Here is a 15,652-nt window from a genome sequence, read left to right on the forward strand (position 1 = left end):
TTGTTGCAAGTGTGGTGAGCGCGGTGATTGTTGCAAGTGTGGTGAGCGCGGTGATTGTTGCAAGTGTGGTGAGCGCGGTGATTGTTGCAAGTGTGGTGAGCGCGGTGATTGTTGCAAGTGTGGTGAGCGCGGTGATTGTTGCAAGTGTGGTGAGCGCGGTGATTGTTGCAAGTGTGGTGAGCGCGGTGATTGTTGCAAGTGTGGTGAGCGCGGTGATTGTTGCAAGTGTGGTGAGCGCGGTGATTGTTGCAAGTGTGGTGAGCGCGGTGATTGTTGCAAGTGTGGCGAGCGCGGTGATTGTTGCAAGTGTGGCGAGCGCGGTGATTGTTGCAAGTGTGGCGAGCGCGGTGATTGTTGCAAGTGTGGCGAGCGCGGTGATTGTTGCAAGTGTGGCGAGCGCGGTGATTGTTGCAAGTGTGGCGAGCGCGGTGATTGTTGCAAGTGTGGCGAGCGCGGTGATTGTTGCAAGTGTGGCGAGCGCGGTGATTGTTGCAAGTGTGGCGAGCGCGGTGATTGTTGCAAGTGTGGCGAGCGCGGTGATTGTTGCAAGTGTGGTGAGCGCGGTGATTGTTGCAAGTGTGGTGAGCGCGGTGATTGTTGCAAGTGTGGTGAGCGCGGTGATTGTTGCAAGTGTGGTGAGCGCGGTGATTGTTGCAAGTGTGGTGAGCGCGGTGATTGTTGCAAGTGTGGTGAGCGCGGTGATTGTTGCAAGTGTGGTGAGCGCGGTGATTGTTGCAAGTGTGGTGAGCGCGGTGATTGTTGCAAGTGTGGTGAGCGCGGGGAGCAAGGTGAGTGAGGAGAGTGTGATAAGCATGGTGAGCATGGTGAGTGTGGTGAGCGTGGTGACCGAGGTCAGTGCGGTGAGCGAGGTAAGCATGGCGAATGAGGTGAGTGTGGTGAGGTGAGTGTGGTGAGGATCGCGAGCATGGTGGGCGTGGTAAGTGCGCTGAGCGTGACGAGTGACGTAAGCTAGCCAGTCTGGCAAGCGCCGTGGCTGAGCTCGTGCAAGGGGTCCGCGCCATGGCGGTGGGGCCGCGAACGCAACAGGGCGTCACAACGCAGCATTAGGTCATAGTTGACGCGCTCCGAGATGACGCTGTCGTGTGCGTAGTCGGGGTGGCCGCTCACGAAGGCGCGAAGCCGCTGGGCCGTCGTTCCTAGCTCCCCTGGGGGAAACCAACGAGACGCGCACGCGGTCGCCGCAGCGTCGTCAGCGGCAGCGGAGGAGGAGACAACGACGACCACCGCTCCCATGCACGTAGCGGTGTGCGGAGTCTCTCGCGCACGTTAGGCGCCCAAGCTTGTCGCACCACGCAACCCGATCAGGATTCCTGAGCCCGGAGAGCGCTTGGATGGGCGACCACCGTGCACGCCGAGGCGTTACATGCTGCTGCGGTGCTACGTCGTCGGCAGCGGAAGGCAGTGTCCCCAAAATCAATTGTACTGTACAACGCTCCCGCTTCTATGCTCCTGGCCATCAACAATCTGCAGTCATCACCTCCTCGGTTGCTTCCCCTCTTATGGCTGCCATTCCAACACCGGTCTCGTCTGTCAGCCATCATCCCCTGCACAGCGACGATGAGGCTTGCACGAGATCAGGACTCCTCATCGCTCGCACTTGGAGAAGGGGTGATGATCCGCTGGAGTGCACTCACCGGACGCACGCTTGCTGATGAGCTCCATGTAGTGGGAGATCGTGCACCGAGTCTCCACGTCCACCTCCATGTCTTCCAGGAAGCTGTTGACTATGGGGACGAGGCCCTGGAATAACCCCACCTGTGCTTGCACAGCACACGACAGCACACATCACAGCTCACCGTAAATACCACAGCACTCCGCACACACCACAGCACACCGTAAACACTACAGCACACCGCACACATCATAGCACACTGCACACATTACAGCACACCGTAAATACCACAGCACTCCGCACACACCACAGCACTCTGCACACACCACAGCACACTACACACAGCACAGCACACCGTAAACACTACAGCACACACCGCAAACACTACAGCACACACCACACACATCACAGCACGTACCACACATCACAGCACACCGCAAACACCATAGCACACACCGCAAACGTCACAGCACACACCGCACATATCACAGCACACACAACACATCAGAGCACAGCCCACACATCACATACCGCACACACCCTAGCACACCGTACACACCACACCCCACACCACAGCACACCACATTACAATTGATCACACTGCACCGCAGCACACCACGCCATGGCAGGCAGTGTCAGCTGCAGCCTTCAGTTTATCAGTGTTACTCTCACCAGGCTTGTCACATCGATTTGTTGCATCAAAGGATGGCGACAAATGGCAATGACTTGGTGGAGGCCTGAATCCAGCAGTGTATTGATCATGGCTGATGATTATATGTGGGATGGATCCATGACTGAAGTGGTGAGCCAGTCTGCAGCACGGGAAGTGCCAGTGACTGGTTTGAGTGGAGCTGCATGCTTGAAGGCAGCTCACATGATCACTGGGAGACGAGCTCTAATCATAATGTACAACTGTCAATCCACCGCTTCGATGATGGCCTCCCCAAGCAGTCATGGGGTTTTGACCATTCATCACATGCGTCAGCATGGGGTTTTCATGGGCACGGGGGGGGGGGTGCGTGGCGGAGTCTCCAGAACTGGTTCAGATTTCGCTCCACAACTGATGTTAGCCACAGCATGCCGACCACTATGCCACCGCGCAAAACGGTGAGTGAGACGTTATACAGCAGAGATTGTTGCGGTGCTCTGGACAGCCATGGCGGTGGATGGCAAAGGGTGAGCCTGATGCTGCAAGAGCCCACAGGGCCTGACACTATGAGGATGACTGTGCGCCCTGCCCCGCCGGGTTGCCCACCTTGCCGTTGATGATGGTGTCAATGCTCATGAGGATCCCCACCTCGCCCTCGGACTCGGTGCCGTCTGCTGGGGGAGCGTCCACCTCTGGCCACAAAAAAATAGAAACCGCATGGCAATTTGACGTTCACGCGAGTTGGCGAGCGACCGTGAGCGAGGTTAAGCGCGCGTGTGATGTGCACAAACATGCAGGGCAGGCTGGGGTGAAGGCTTGGGTTGCGAGGAGGTCCAGATCGTTGGCTTGGAGATCAGAGTGGCTGAGCCCACACCGCTGCGATGAGTAGATGGTCTCAGCCCGGTCAACAATGATTGCTCAAAAATTACAAAATCCATGACGTAAAATTTGGTTCTGCACTTAACTTCGCCAAATTCCAGCTGTGAGACTTCAAATATCGCGTTGATTGCCATGCAACAAACATTGCTGTTGGCAGCGGGGCAAGTAGGAGAGTGCTGCCCCCTACCATGTGACATGGAGGTCATTTGCAGAAGGGATCTCAAAAATAGTTCCGGGATATTCACTTCTGTGGGCTATTGTCTAACACGGGGATGGGGGTGGGTCACTGCCATGTGAGATTTCTGAATGTATTCTTCATCTCGTGACTCGACACCGAGAGCACAATCAGAGTAAAGTTGTGAAAAAGACAACGTCTGATTTGTAATGGCTCGACTTGCCTGCTTGAATGTCCTTCCTGAAATAAAACATCTCCTCCAGCACAGCGTTCCTCTTCTGCGCCTTCCTGATGTTCTGATCTACCTGCGACAGAAGAGAATTGATGGTCAGGGACGTGCCAAACATTCAGGCGGCAACCTTATGCACCAAAGGTGCTTGAGAGAAGCAATAAAAAAGTCGCAAATTTAAAAAAATAACATTTGTAATGCGCTGCAGTTTTTGTAATATTGAGGGGCGCCGGAACCAGAGCCTGGTGCTAAAAAATTTCCAAGCTCTGAGGCCCAATACAGGGACTCCTCTACGTATGAACATTCGACTTACGAATTTTTGGAGATACGAACAGACCGAACAGTCATAAATTCAACTGAAGCGCAATTGATGTCAGTGGTGGCATCTACATCTGAACCTTATGGTGGGACCCCGGGGTCCCGAATAAACGGATATTCAACCGTAACTAATTTGTTTTTGCCGACTCCGTCCCACCACACACAGAAACGCCGCAAACCACCTGGCATGGATCATTCTGTTGTCATGTCGTCTAAGCGCAGCGAGGACGAATGCGCAGAAGAAGCAAAACTTTGAAACTTTGATAAAAATACTTTGCAAAGCAGTTTATGCGAGAGCCAGGGGCTTATGGGACCCCGGAGTCGCGCCTATAGGTTAATCTGCAGAACATGAATAATCAGTGGCATCTACATCTGCAGAACTTAAAGAACCAGTGGCATCTACATCTGCAGAACATAAAGAAAACAGTGGCATCAACAACTACATGAGATACTTCAACTTTTGAACCCATTCCCCGAGTTTAGTGTACATGCCGTACAATGGGTTTGGAATCGACGGGAGTAAAGTTGGACTTATGAACAAATCGATTTATGAACAGACCTTTGGAACCTAACTCGTTCGTAAGAGGAGTCACTGTATTTGGACGCTTAGGCCAACTCTATGAACGTGTGTTTGTACACGTGGGAGGAAAGCAGAGCACTCAAAGAAAACCCACTGTGTGTGAACGGAAGGGGGGGGGTTGCAGATGGAATACAGATGGCAATGAATCCACTTGCTGCACTGCCATACCCTAGCCTGAGCCAGGAGATGGCAACCTTGCAGCGCTAGCGGCACTGTGTGGGGAGCGGTGTACGTAACGAAAACGTACCGTTAGTCACAATGCTAACGTGAGTCGAAATTATGGGGTCATTATGGGAGGTGAAACGTTGACTGCAAAAACCGTCATCCTGATGTCACTGTTAACCGAGGGACTAACGTACAAGTTACATTTTGTGTGGAGGTGTTTTTGTTGTTTAAGCTATGGGAGGAAACCAGAGAACCTGGAGGAAACCCATGCAGAACAAAATCCACTCATAAAGGTACCCGAATCGGCAAGAGAACCCAGGGCATTCTAACTCTGAGGCACAAGCTCTACCATTGTCATAGGCTATCCGTCACAATCGAGGATACTTGTCTTCCATATAAAAGTCGGATTATCTGTGGGCCCGAAGATGGCTGAAGAAATGGATCTGGGATTGACAGATTCTGCGCAGCTCAGGCACGTGTCTAGAATCAGTGAGTGGGTGGAACTAGGTTAGGAAGTCGGGCTGCAGCGTCGTGCTGTTTCAAACATTCCCGCAATTCCTGTTTCCGCTGAATTGTAATGCGACCTGGTCGAGCCTTGCCGTAATGCTCACACGTGCCCGAGTCGGGAATCGAACCCAGGCCATTCTTACTCTGAGGCACAAGCGCTACCACTTGCGCCAGCCTATATACAAGTGGATGGGTTGCAATGCGACCAGGATGAGCCTCCCGGCAGCGCTCGCATGGTCGGTGGGAGGGACGCGACTCCTTACCTTTGACAGTGGCACGAGGAAGTTGAGACCATAGGAGATGATGACGCGCGTGAGCAACACCACAAACACCACGTACGCCGCGTTCTCAAAGTCCGTGAGCTGCACCTGCATCACACGCTGCCTGCTTCATCTGACCCACACTGCTCAACCACCACGATTGCATGTCACAGCACACTCACTCAGTCCTCCGCTCACTCACACGCTCATCCACTCACTCACCACACTGCATGTGACAACAACAATAACACACTCGCCCACACACTCGCCCACACACTCATTCAACCACTCAATCGCCCACTCACTCACCCGCTCACTCATTCACTCAATAACCACACTGCATGTAACAACAACAACAACACTCGCCCACCGACTCAATCGCTCACTCACTCATCCACTCACTTATTCACCCACTAACTCACTACACTGCGGGGTCAGAACGCTTCTGGTTCTGCTTCTTCGCATGTACTGCTCCATTTTGAAATTCCCTCCTCCCATCATCACCTCTTTTTCCCAAGCCTCAGAGGCATCTCAGTATGACTCCACCTCAACGTATAATCCGCGTCGCCCTCTCGGAGAGGCTTACGTCCATCGGCCGGAACTCGACGCGCCACCCGATGTTGGTGTTCGGCGGTGGAGGTTTGAAGCGTAATGTCTGCCAGTTTGTGGACTGGATGCACTGCAATGCACATGCACACGGATACACGCACGCACACGGGGTGGGCGCTCCGGCCAGCGCCCACGATCACGGAAGACACGTGCCGATCCCTTGCGGGTGTTCTCCAGTCAGGCTATCACTTCTCACGGAATATTTTATGGGGTTACCGGTTAGGTAGGCACACGACTGGTAGCACCGCAAGTGGGGAATTCGAGGGTTGGCAGGGCGGATCGGTATTAACACATCTCAAAGCAGGAAGATGCCTGGGTTAGATTCCCGACTTGGGGACCTTTCAGCGTGGAAATTTTTGTGTCTGTTTTTCCTCCTGTTCTTTATGGGTCTCCTACGGGTTCCCCGGTTTCAACCCACAGCTTTAAAAAAATACACCATGCGATGCAACTGACGTTTGCCAAACAACATAAAATGCTGAAATTTACCTGCAAATTACTCAAATTAGCAGCACACAGAGGCAGCTGCAGCAATATCCCAACCCCCCCCCCCCCCCCCGCTTATGCAAAAATTGGCGGCACCCTCCTGCAAAATATTTTTGGGACCTGGCGAGACCTTTATGGGTAAACAAGCGGAATAATATTCATAAAGTACACTGGCGGATGACTCACTTCAAAGTGGTAGGCCTCGTTCTCATCGTCGTCGGCATGGATCTTCTCGCAGAACAGCACGAGGGGGTCGCGGATGAAGAGGTGAGCAAAGTGCTGAGCGAGCAGCGGATCGATGCCTGTGAGCCAGAGGCACGGCTCATGCAAAAAGATACAAAGTTCCCCCCCGTGTGCCCTTGAACAGAGGCTGCTGCGAGCAAGCGCTGTTAGAGAGCACCGATGACGGCTGGAACGGTATACGAGGGGAGTACATGGCCAGCACCACGTCCAACCGTCTTTGTCTCCCCAGTAGCGATGCTTACACACCACACCAGGTACTCATTTGAGGTTGAGTCGACCTAGGGGAGGCCCACGAACAGTTCAGTTAATCATCACTGGTCACCAGTTTCGTAGAGCAGCACGTGCTTACTGCTACACTACCTCTTCTCCACATGCACACACAGCTCATGCAAACACACATTGCATGTCACTAGATTAAGAAGAAAAACACATTGCATTGACAAATCTAAAAATAAAATAATTAAAACCAGCTTCATTAGGCGATAGCCAGAAATGGGGAAAATTACTCCTGTTTTGGTCTTAATTGCTCCTGGAATTACCAGCAGAAATATCGCAGTACTCGAATTGTAAATGTTGTAGGGTTTACTCTCCAACACCCAACTGGTGTGCTGAACAAGTAACTAATTGGGTATGTTTTGTTTAAGTGAAAAACCTTACCGATTGCCTTGATATCCTCGATCTAACCAGTTTAAAAAGCGAAGAGGGGAGAGCTGGAGCAGATGGAGGTTGGGAACTGGGGGCCTGCAAGGGACACCAGCCAGTAGACGTACTCAGCCCAATCACAATCGACGTGGCGTATCATGATTTCCTCGCCGGCATGCCTGTGGTCACGCAGCACCGAGTCACGTGCCCTCGACCAGTGAGAGCAGTAGATAGTTGCACCGGCACGGCAAGTCAAAAATCCTTTGGTGTTTCACAGCATGCGCGATTAATCCATAACCCCAATAAACGGTCGGTGAAATTGAAGGAGGGGAGAGGTGAGCATGGCGGGGGAGGTAATTGTTGCAGAGAGGTGAGCGCGACGGGGGAGGTGAGCATGGCAGAGGAGGTGAGCGGCGAGTACGACAGGGGAGGTGAGTAAAGCAGGGGAGGTGAGAATGTTGGGGGAGGTGAGCCTGGCAGTGGAGGTGAGCATAGCAGGCAGAAATTCCGTGCCTGCATCCAGGAGCTGCAGGTGGACGTCCTCGTCCTTGGGCAGCTCCAGGTCATTGAACTGCGCTCCGCCGGGCGACAGGAAGCTGTCGATGGAGTCAAACCGCGATTTGGCGATTCGCCACTTGCACGTTGTCAGGGGCTGCAAAAAGGGAGATGCGCAGATTGATATTTTGATTGTGAAGATTCTCAGTGGTGCCAGCTCAACGCTGTCGCCTCATGGCAACGACAACCGAAGGCTGCAAAAACAAATGGCAATCAACCCGGTGCCTAGGGAACAACGCGTTATGATGTTTATTATTATTTAAAATGTCCAGAGCTAAATGTTCCGATCCATAGTCACGTATTTTCGCGAGCACGTACATACTCCCCCTGCAGAGTTAATTGCAACGCGGTGTTTATCACCGACGAGTCACGATATCTCAAGCGCTGTCCAGTGATCAGTTAACAGGCGCGAACAAGGAAGCACAGCCAAATCAGGGCTTGAATTCAGCCAGGGGCTTGTCTGGGTTGGCGATCCAGAAGATGTTTCTGATCCCGGCATGCCCTTGCCTCCCCCAGGTTCCCAGAACATTGCTCCCTGGACAGAAGCTCTGCTTCACTCTGCTGTCCAGATATATAACTACCTCTTTGAACACATTATCAGCTAAATCACTGATTCTGGTCTTCTCGGCCTCCAAATGCCGAAAACATATGGTACATCATAAGACCTCCTTTGCCAGTAGCAAAATATAATAGTTTTTTTACCCTTTTATTTGGCACAAAACTGACACCTTTTTACAAGGGATAATGTTTGCATTTTGATCACAATACCTGTGGTCAAAATGCAAACAAACACAGCACTCTGATAATGTATGCATTGTCCTTGAAATTGATTGGTCCACACCAGAGACGGTCTCAGGGTGTTCGACCAGATGACGCCAAAAGGCACACGTGCCTCTCTCTTACATCTCTCATGCTTCCATGTCCTTTGCATTGCACTCTCATGCTCACATGTCCTTTGGATTGCGCTCTCATGCCTTTGGATTGCACCGCTCTCCATTCTTACAGTTACATGCTAATTTCTCACATTAATATCACTAGCCCTGTCCACTTCTTTATGACCCTTGGGCTACACCCATTTCAAACCTTTTAAAACAGTCTGCCTCAGCAGCAGATCATGCTTTCCCACCTGATGACGGACACTTGTGTTGCTCCCGAAATGTAGTGATTTATTTTATTTTATACCTATGTTACTTCACCGAAAGATCCAAAGAGTGTAGAAGTCTTAGGGCATGACTACGTGATGCAGACTACGTACCAGGACATCGGACAATGAAGATGAAGACCTCATCCCTCAAACAGCATGGGGGATGGCAACCCCTGAGGTGCTGTCGGCGGAGTAGTGCACCGACCCGGCGCGCAACGGCTCACTACCATCGGGGAAGGAGCGCCGGATGGCATACTCCAGCCTTTCAGAGCTCCTGCAAGCCACAGCGTCAATCGTCATGGAGCTCCACCGCAAGGAGCCAGCGGTTGACGGAGGTGCAGCGGAACCGCGTGGAAACAAAGCCTCCGCCGCCATTTCCCCCCAAGTGGGAACCTCTGTGGCGCAGTCCGCGCTTGTGGCTGCCATCTTGTCAGAAGAGAAGAGTGCAGAGCCCGCCAAATCCGAAGCTACATCCAAATCGCCTGTGGAAATTCCATCTCTCCGGTGATGACTGCCCTTCGTGAAATAATTTACAGCCGCCGGAGGGGACTGGGTGGCCGTCAAGCGTCGGTTCCTGATGAACACCGACTTAGCGGAGTGGACCGAGGTGGAGTCATTGATGACGACGCCCTGGCAGTGTTTCTCACCATCCCACCGTCAAAGAGGACCATGCTGACTCAAGCCTTTGACCAAATGGCAGCAATTTACAAGTCACCGTCGAACATGCACCACAAGTTCCCCTCGACTTCCATAGCGCACTTTTGATGCTAGTGAAGGCTGCCTTTCCGAGGATGGGCCACAACGGAGTCGACTCGTTGGTCCTCGAGAGATTGCTGGCTTTGGCTAAGGACCTCAATATCGTCCTGCCGCCTGTAGACGACCATCTTTCGCCTATCAATGTTGAAAGATGCATCCAGGCTCAACAGCTCTTGCAATGGCACAAGGGGTTGGCGGGGTGTACCACGTCCTGTGAGGGGACGAATACACCTGAAGACGTAGAGCCCATCCCAGCCTGCGCATCAACCCAGAGCGGAGGCGGGTGAGGGGACGGCATGGTGGGATGGGCGGAAGACCAGCGATGGCGGAAGACATCTCGTCCTGGGAGCGGGCTCGTCATGTACTACAGCTGTGGCCTGCTAGGGCATGTCTCGTAGGGCTGACGCGTGCCACGACGATGCCTCCCCGGACCACCACCATCATCTGCCCGACCGTCCTTTGCTCCACTGCACCCGAAGGCGAGTCACGACACATCCCACACCCATCTCTTTCATTCAGTTTCTGTTCCGGTCGTGCGTCGGTGCAAGAGGATTCTGACTTCAATCGGGCCGGCCGGCCGCTCCTACTGGGTCAGTGGTCAAAGCTGGCCAATTGAGTGGTGGCCGTGACTAAAGGTTCATCCGCTGTCATTTGATTGATAGAAGGGGTTGAAATTAGGATGCTCGTTGACACCAGTGTGTCAGCGACCATCATTTCAGAGTTGATTTATAATATCTTGACCCCTAATTGTTGTTCCTTATGCTCTGTCGAAGCTCTGTGCTTCACCACAAACGGCGGCTCATTGGGATAATAACAACAGAGGTGTGTATTTTGGATGTCAAATTTATGGGGACCAGTTCTTGTTTCAACGTCCTTTGCTATTCCTTGCTTGCTCGGGACTGATTTTCTGGGAAGGATGCCCCTGGAAATTTAGATTGACCAGAGGTGCCTGGAATTACCATCCCGCCGTTGAATAGCATTCTTGCCTTCTCCCACTTGCTTGTGCACAGCTAACGCTACCGTGCAAGCATTTGCATGAAGGATGGTTAAAATTCCCCCCGACGCACGAATGTTGGTCCCCCTACGATTGTGAAAGCCACTAGACCAGGAAGTGACGGCGGGAGGAATTCTCTTGGGACCTAATGAAGCCAGTCGTGGATTGACGTTAGTAGGGGCTCAGATGTTGGTATCCAACGATCAGGAACCCTTCATTCAGGTTCATAACGCAGGGTTTAGACACGTTTGTCGAAGAAGATACCATGCTAGCTCATGCGTCACCAGTGCTTTATGAGGAAAGCATTGTTGGCAGTGTGGGTGCCACATCGAATACGCGGCCCCACCAAAGTCCTGATGAGGGGTGGATGGATACGCTTTGTTCGGAGAATACGGATTTGTCCAAGGTCCAGAGGGGGAAATTGAGGGCGCTTTTGCGCGAATTTTCAGATGTTTTTAGCTAAAGGGAACTTTGACATCGGCCGCACTATTCTTTTGAGTCATCACATTGATACGCGTGACGCTACTCCCATCCGGCAGAATCCCTACCGGTTGAGCCCTAAGGAAGAAGAACACGTTTGGCTGGTGGTTGACAAAATGTTAGCCACAAATATTATTTAATCATCCACCAGCCCATGGGGAGCCCCAATTGTAGTTGTTAAAAAGCAGGATGGTAGCTTGCGCTTTTGTGTTGACTTCCGTAAGGTTAATAAGGTCCCTGTTGCTGATGCGTATCTTCTACCTCGAATGGACGATTCACATTATGCTCTAGCAGGAACGCGGTTCTTTTCCACTCTTGATCTCCTATCCGGGTTTTGGCAGTTGCCGTTAGACAAAGCCTCTAAGCCCAAAACAGCCATTCATACACCACAAGACTTGTTCAAATTTAATCAGCTTCCGATGGGTCTTCATTCCACGCCGGCTATGTTCCAGCAATTAATGGAACTGGTTGTGGCTGGTCTCCAGCGGGACTCGTGTGTGATATATCTCGATGATGTTATAGTTTTCAGCCGTACGTTTGACGAACACCTGGAACGGCTACGCACTGTCTTTCTCAAAATGCGTGCGGCCACCTTCAGAAATTGGTTCGGTATCTTGGCCACATAGTAAGTGAATCGGGTATTGTGATTGACCCAGACAAAACCGCGCGTGTTCGTATTTGCCCGACCCCCACGTCGGTGGGGGAGGTGTGCAGTTTAATAGGATTTGCATCCAAATTACCACTGCTTTTTAGTCAGGGTCACTACCATCACTAAACCTCTCCAATACTTCATGGAAAAGGGTCATAAATTCCATTGGGGGGAGGAGGAGGCCGCATTTGTTGCGCTTTGGGGTGGCTTGGTGAACGCCCCTACCCTCTGCTTTCCTGACTTTTCCTTGCTGTTCTTCCTTGATACAGACGCTAGTAACACCAGAATTGGAGCTGTTCTGTCTCCAGATATCGATGGCCTTCGATAGGGTTGTCGCATACGGAAGCAGAGAGCTGTCTCCGGCCGAACAACGGTACTGTGTCACACGCTGGAAACTGTTAGCTATTGTGGTTTACGTGCAACAGTATCACACCTATTTGTATGGTAGACGCTTTGAGGTGCACTCTGACCACGCAGCGCTACAATATGCGCTGCGTGTTAAACAGCCATCTGGCCAACTTTCACGTTGGTTGGAGGTCCTCCAGGACTATTCCTTAAATGTTACCTATTGCAAAGGCTCCTGACACACGAACACTGATATCCTGTTGTGATTGCCGGGTGCGCATGTTTTTCGGGCTCCGGGCGCTGTAATTCACCCAACGAGTACTCGCCCCCTTCCCTTGCGGCAGCAGCCGAGGTTGTAACATCTGAAGTGGCCGCGGGTCCAGTGGTGCGTGATGCCGTCATTGGGTTGGACCAAGACGAATGGGGCGCCTCCAGGTTGAGGTAGCTTCCCTGCTTAAATTGTGACGCTGTGTCAGGGAGGATGATGTGGGTGGGGATCGACGGGTGTCGCCTTTCCCATTCTTAGAGGCGGATTGCTCATGCATTGGGACAGAGGGTTGTGCCGTTATAACATTGTTGTGCCCACTGCCCTGCGGGGCAAGGTCATTTGGGTGGTACACGAGCACCTGTTGCACCTGGGTGTGCATAAGACATTGGCCAACTTAAGCTGGACTTCTTCTACCCTAGCATGGCTGAGGATGTTACTAATTTGTTGAAAGGGTGTGTGCAGTGCATGGGGCAGAAACCGCTGGTGAAACCTTGTTGTCCAATATTGTAATCGATTCAGGTCTCCCGCGTAAATGAAATAGTTGCTCTGGACATCCCTGGTCCATTTCCCACTACCCCTCGTGGGACTAAGTATTTCCTAGTGGGAGTCGAGCATTTTTCACGATGGCCTATGACCTGGCAGCTCCCCAACCAGTCGGTGGCGACGATCACTGAGGCATTCCTCAATGACTATGTAATGGACAAGGGTGCTCCTGAACGTCTTCTGACTGATCAGGGCAAAAATAAATTCTTCAAAATTGTTGCGCGAAGTGTGCGATTTGTTGGGAACAAAGAAAGTACGCACATCACCATACCACCCGCAGACGGAGGGCATGGTTGAGCGTCTGCACAGGATTCTGACCTCTACGTTGAGCCATCAGGTCAGCGAGTCACAACTCGACAGGGATTTGCAAATTTCCGGAGTCCTAGCTGCATATAGGATGGCTCCTCATGCATCCACCGGGAACTCGCCGTTTTTTTAATGTACGGGAGACAACACAACCCCCCGATTGATGTCCAGTTACAAGCCCTGCCCAACAAGACTAAATCTCAAATTTCTGATTCCGTGCGCTAAGCCTTCAAAAGCTTTCCGAAGCGCGGGAGGCTTCCAGGGAAAATTCCAATTCGCGTAAATTAGCAAATGAGCGGCTGAGGGGTTCCCGTGCTTGTGCACATGAGTGGGCACCTGGGGATAGAGCCTGTTTGCACTGTTCACAGGTAGTGATGGGTATGTCGCCCAAATGATTCAAACCCTGTGTGTATGACCCTACCCCACACTCACACACTCACAACGCATCGCCCGGCGTCTGCTTAACACAACAGTGTTGAACAAGAAGACAAACCACCAACACGCACATATCTGGAATAAGAAGAAGACTAATAATAATAGTGCGTCAACTATTAGCTGATGATGAAGAACATTGATGACCATTGAGTTATGTGGATACGGTCGTTTAGAAGTATGTTAGTCGTTATTTTTGTTAATTGCATAACTTACCAATGAATTCATTGATGAAACTAAACGTCTAGAAACCTATGTTATGAATCCACACACTCGCAGAGAGACTATTGTGTTGAAATCTTTCTTTTGATCACAGAATCTTGCCTGCGAATTAATTGAAGCCTTAGCCAATTGATAAGCATTTGCTGAAGCAGGCACACTGCCACACACCATTATTCCAAGATATTTCGTTAATTACATAATCTTACCAATGAATTCATTGAGGCCTACTTTTGCCTTCGGAACATGTTTCTTTATTGCCGTTCGTTTGAATATCGTCACATTCATTTTAAAGGACTTTTTCCAACTGCCGTATATGCTCGTGTTACTCTCAGGAATGAATATATTGTTCTGTTACCCAATTTTACAAACGTAACCATTGAGGGTTAAATGTACGGATTAATGAGGAGAACACCTCCAGGTGTACTGTGTGGACAATTCCAAGCATATTAGAGTGTTATGTTTTTGGTTAGAAATGTAAATTGCTTAACACAGAAGTGTCTGAATGGTGCCTTCCAAAGTTCATACTTAATAATCTTAATTATGAGAACTGTATCCTGCGGTGAGATTTGAATTTGGAGACCTGATATAAAAACACTAAGACACAATCAGTAAATGTTAAACCAAGAATAATTGTATTATCCTGATTGATAATACAACCCTAGACAACGAAGCCGACCTTAATTTAGCATAATTACATCACAATTGTTTAACTTCATACAATTCATTGTATTATCCTGATTGATAATACGACCCTAGACAACGAGGCAGAGCCTAATTATCATAACGACATGCATTAGCATGATTCTATGCATTTGCATAACTAATCACAATTAAACATTAACAATTAGCGTAATTTATGCACATACTTACATAAATCAGCATGGTTTCTGATAATTACGCATTTTCCATTTTTATGTAATTTGTATTAATTTAATTAATTTTATAAATTTTTCAAGACCCGACATATACAACACCATCCACAAGTCTCCTGCCTGCTTCCGTGCCTGCCAAGTGTCCTGTCGGCGATCTGGCTGCCAGCGGTTGTTTGCGGCACCGCCTCAGCCATTACCTGCCCTTCCTACAATTTTAAAAAATTATGTTTGTCTCGTGTATGGCACTTTTGGGGAGCTAGATATAAATGTTGAGGTCTGCTGGCAACGAAAGGGCTTCAGGAGAGAGCACATGCAGTCCTGTTATTCCTCCAATGAAGAGACGGAGACCACACTGGTCTATTATATGGTCCATCATTTGGGTTCACAGTTGCATTGCTTATTAAAATAGTCTAGTTTCAACTTGCTACACCGTTGTGAAATGCCTGACAATAGTTTAATAGTTTTTTTCTTAGCTCTACCTGCAGGCAGCAGTTTCCCGTGCCGAATCCCGTCGCGTCCATGTAAATGTGGTCAGCCTTCATCGCGATGGCCGCCTCCTCGTCACCGTGCGGGATTTGGTCGATGAATGGGGATGGAGTGTTTCTGTCCCTGAAGACTAGGGGGGTGGGGGAGGTAGACGAGGGGGGAAGCGAGGTTTGAAGCGCAGCACATACTCCTGTTGTTGTACGTTGCAGGTGAAAGGGAAAAGAATGG

General features: G+C 50.6%; 1 protein-coding gene across 1 annotated transcript in view; it reads right to left on the reverse strand.

Annotated features, from left to right (window-relative positions):
- Positions 1 to 969: 969 nt before the first annotated feature.
- Positions 970 to 15,652, reverse strand: part of LOC133359911 (glutamate--cysteine ligase catalytic subunit-like) — a 33,885-nt gene continuing 19,202 nt past the window's right edge. The window contains exons 6-14 of the mRNA XM_061578470.1: positions 15,418 to 15,554; positions 7,886 to 8,024; positions 6,674 to 6,789; positions 5,982 to 6,074; positions 5,399 to 5,503; positions 3,560 to 3,641; positions 2,889 to 2,974; positions 1,656 to 1,776; positions 970 to 1,166 (exon numbers count right to left, since the gene is read on the reverse strand). Of these exons, the coding sequence (XP_061434454.1) occupies positions 970 to 1,166; positions 1,656 to 1,776; positions 2,889 to 2,974; positions 3,560 to 3,641; positions 5,399 to 5,503; positions 5,982 to 6,074; positions 6,674 to 6,789; positions 7,886 to 8,024; positions 15,418 to 15,554 (1,076 nt within the window). The remainder of the gene's footprint in view (positions 1,167 to 1,655; positions 1,777 to 2,888; positions 2,975 to 3,559; positions 3,642 to 5,398; positions 5,504 to 5,981; positions 6,075 to 6,673; positions 6,790 to 7,885; positions 8,025 to 15,417; positions 15,555 to 15,652) is intronic.

The sequence above is a fragment of the Lethenteron reissneri genome, chromosome 66 (assembly GCF_015708825.2).
Source record: "Lethenteron reissneri isolate LAM-NWPU_2019-01 chromosome 66, ASM1570882v1, whole genome shotgun sequence".
Classification (NCBI taxonomy): Eukaryota; Metazoa; Chordata; class Hyperoartia; order Petromyzontiformes; family Petromyzontidae; genus Lethenteron; species Lethenteron reissneri.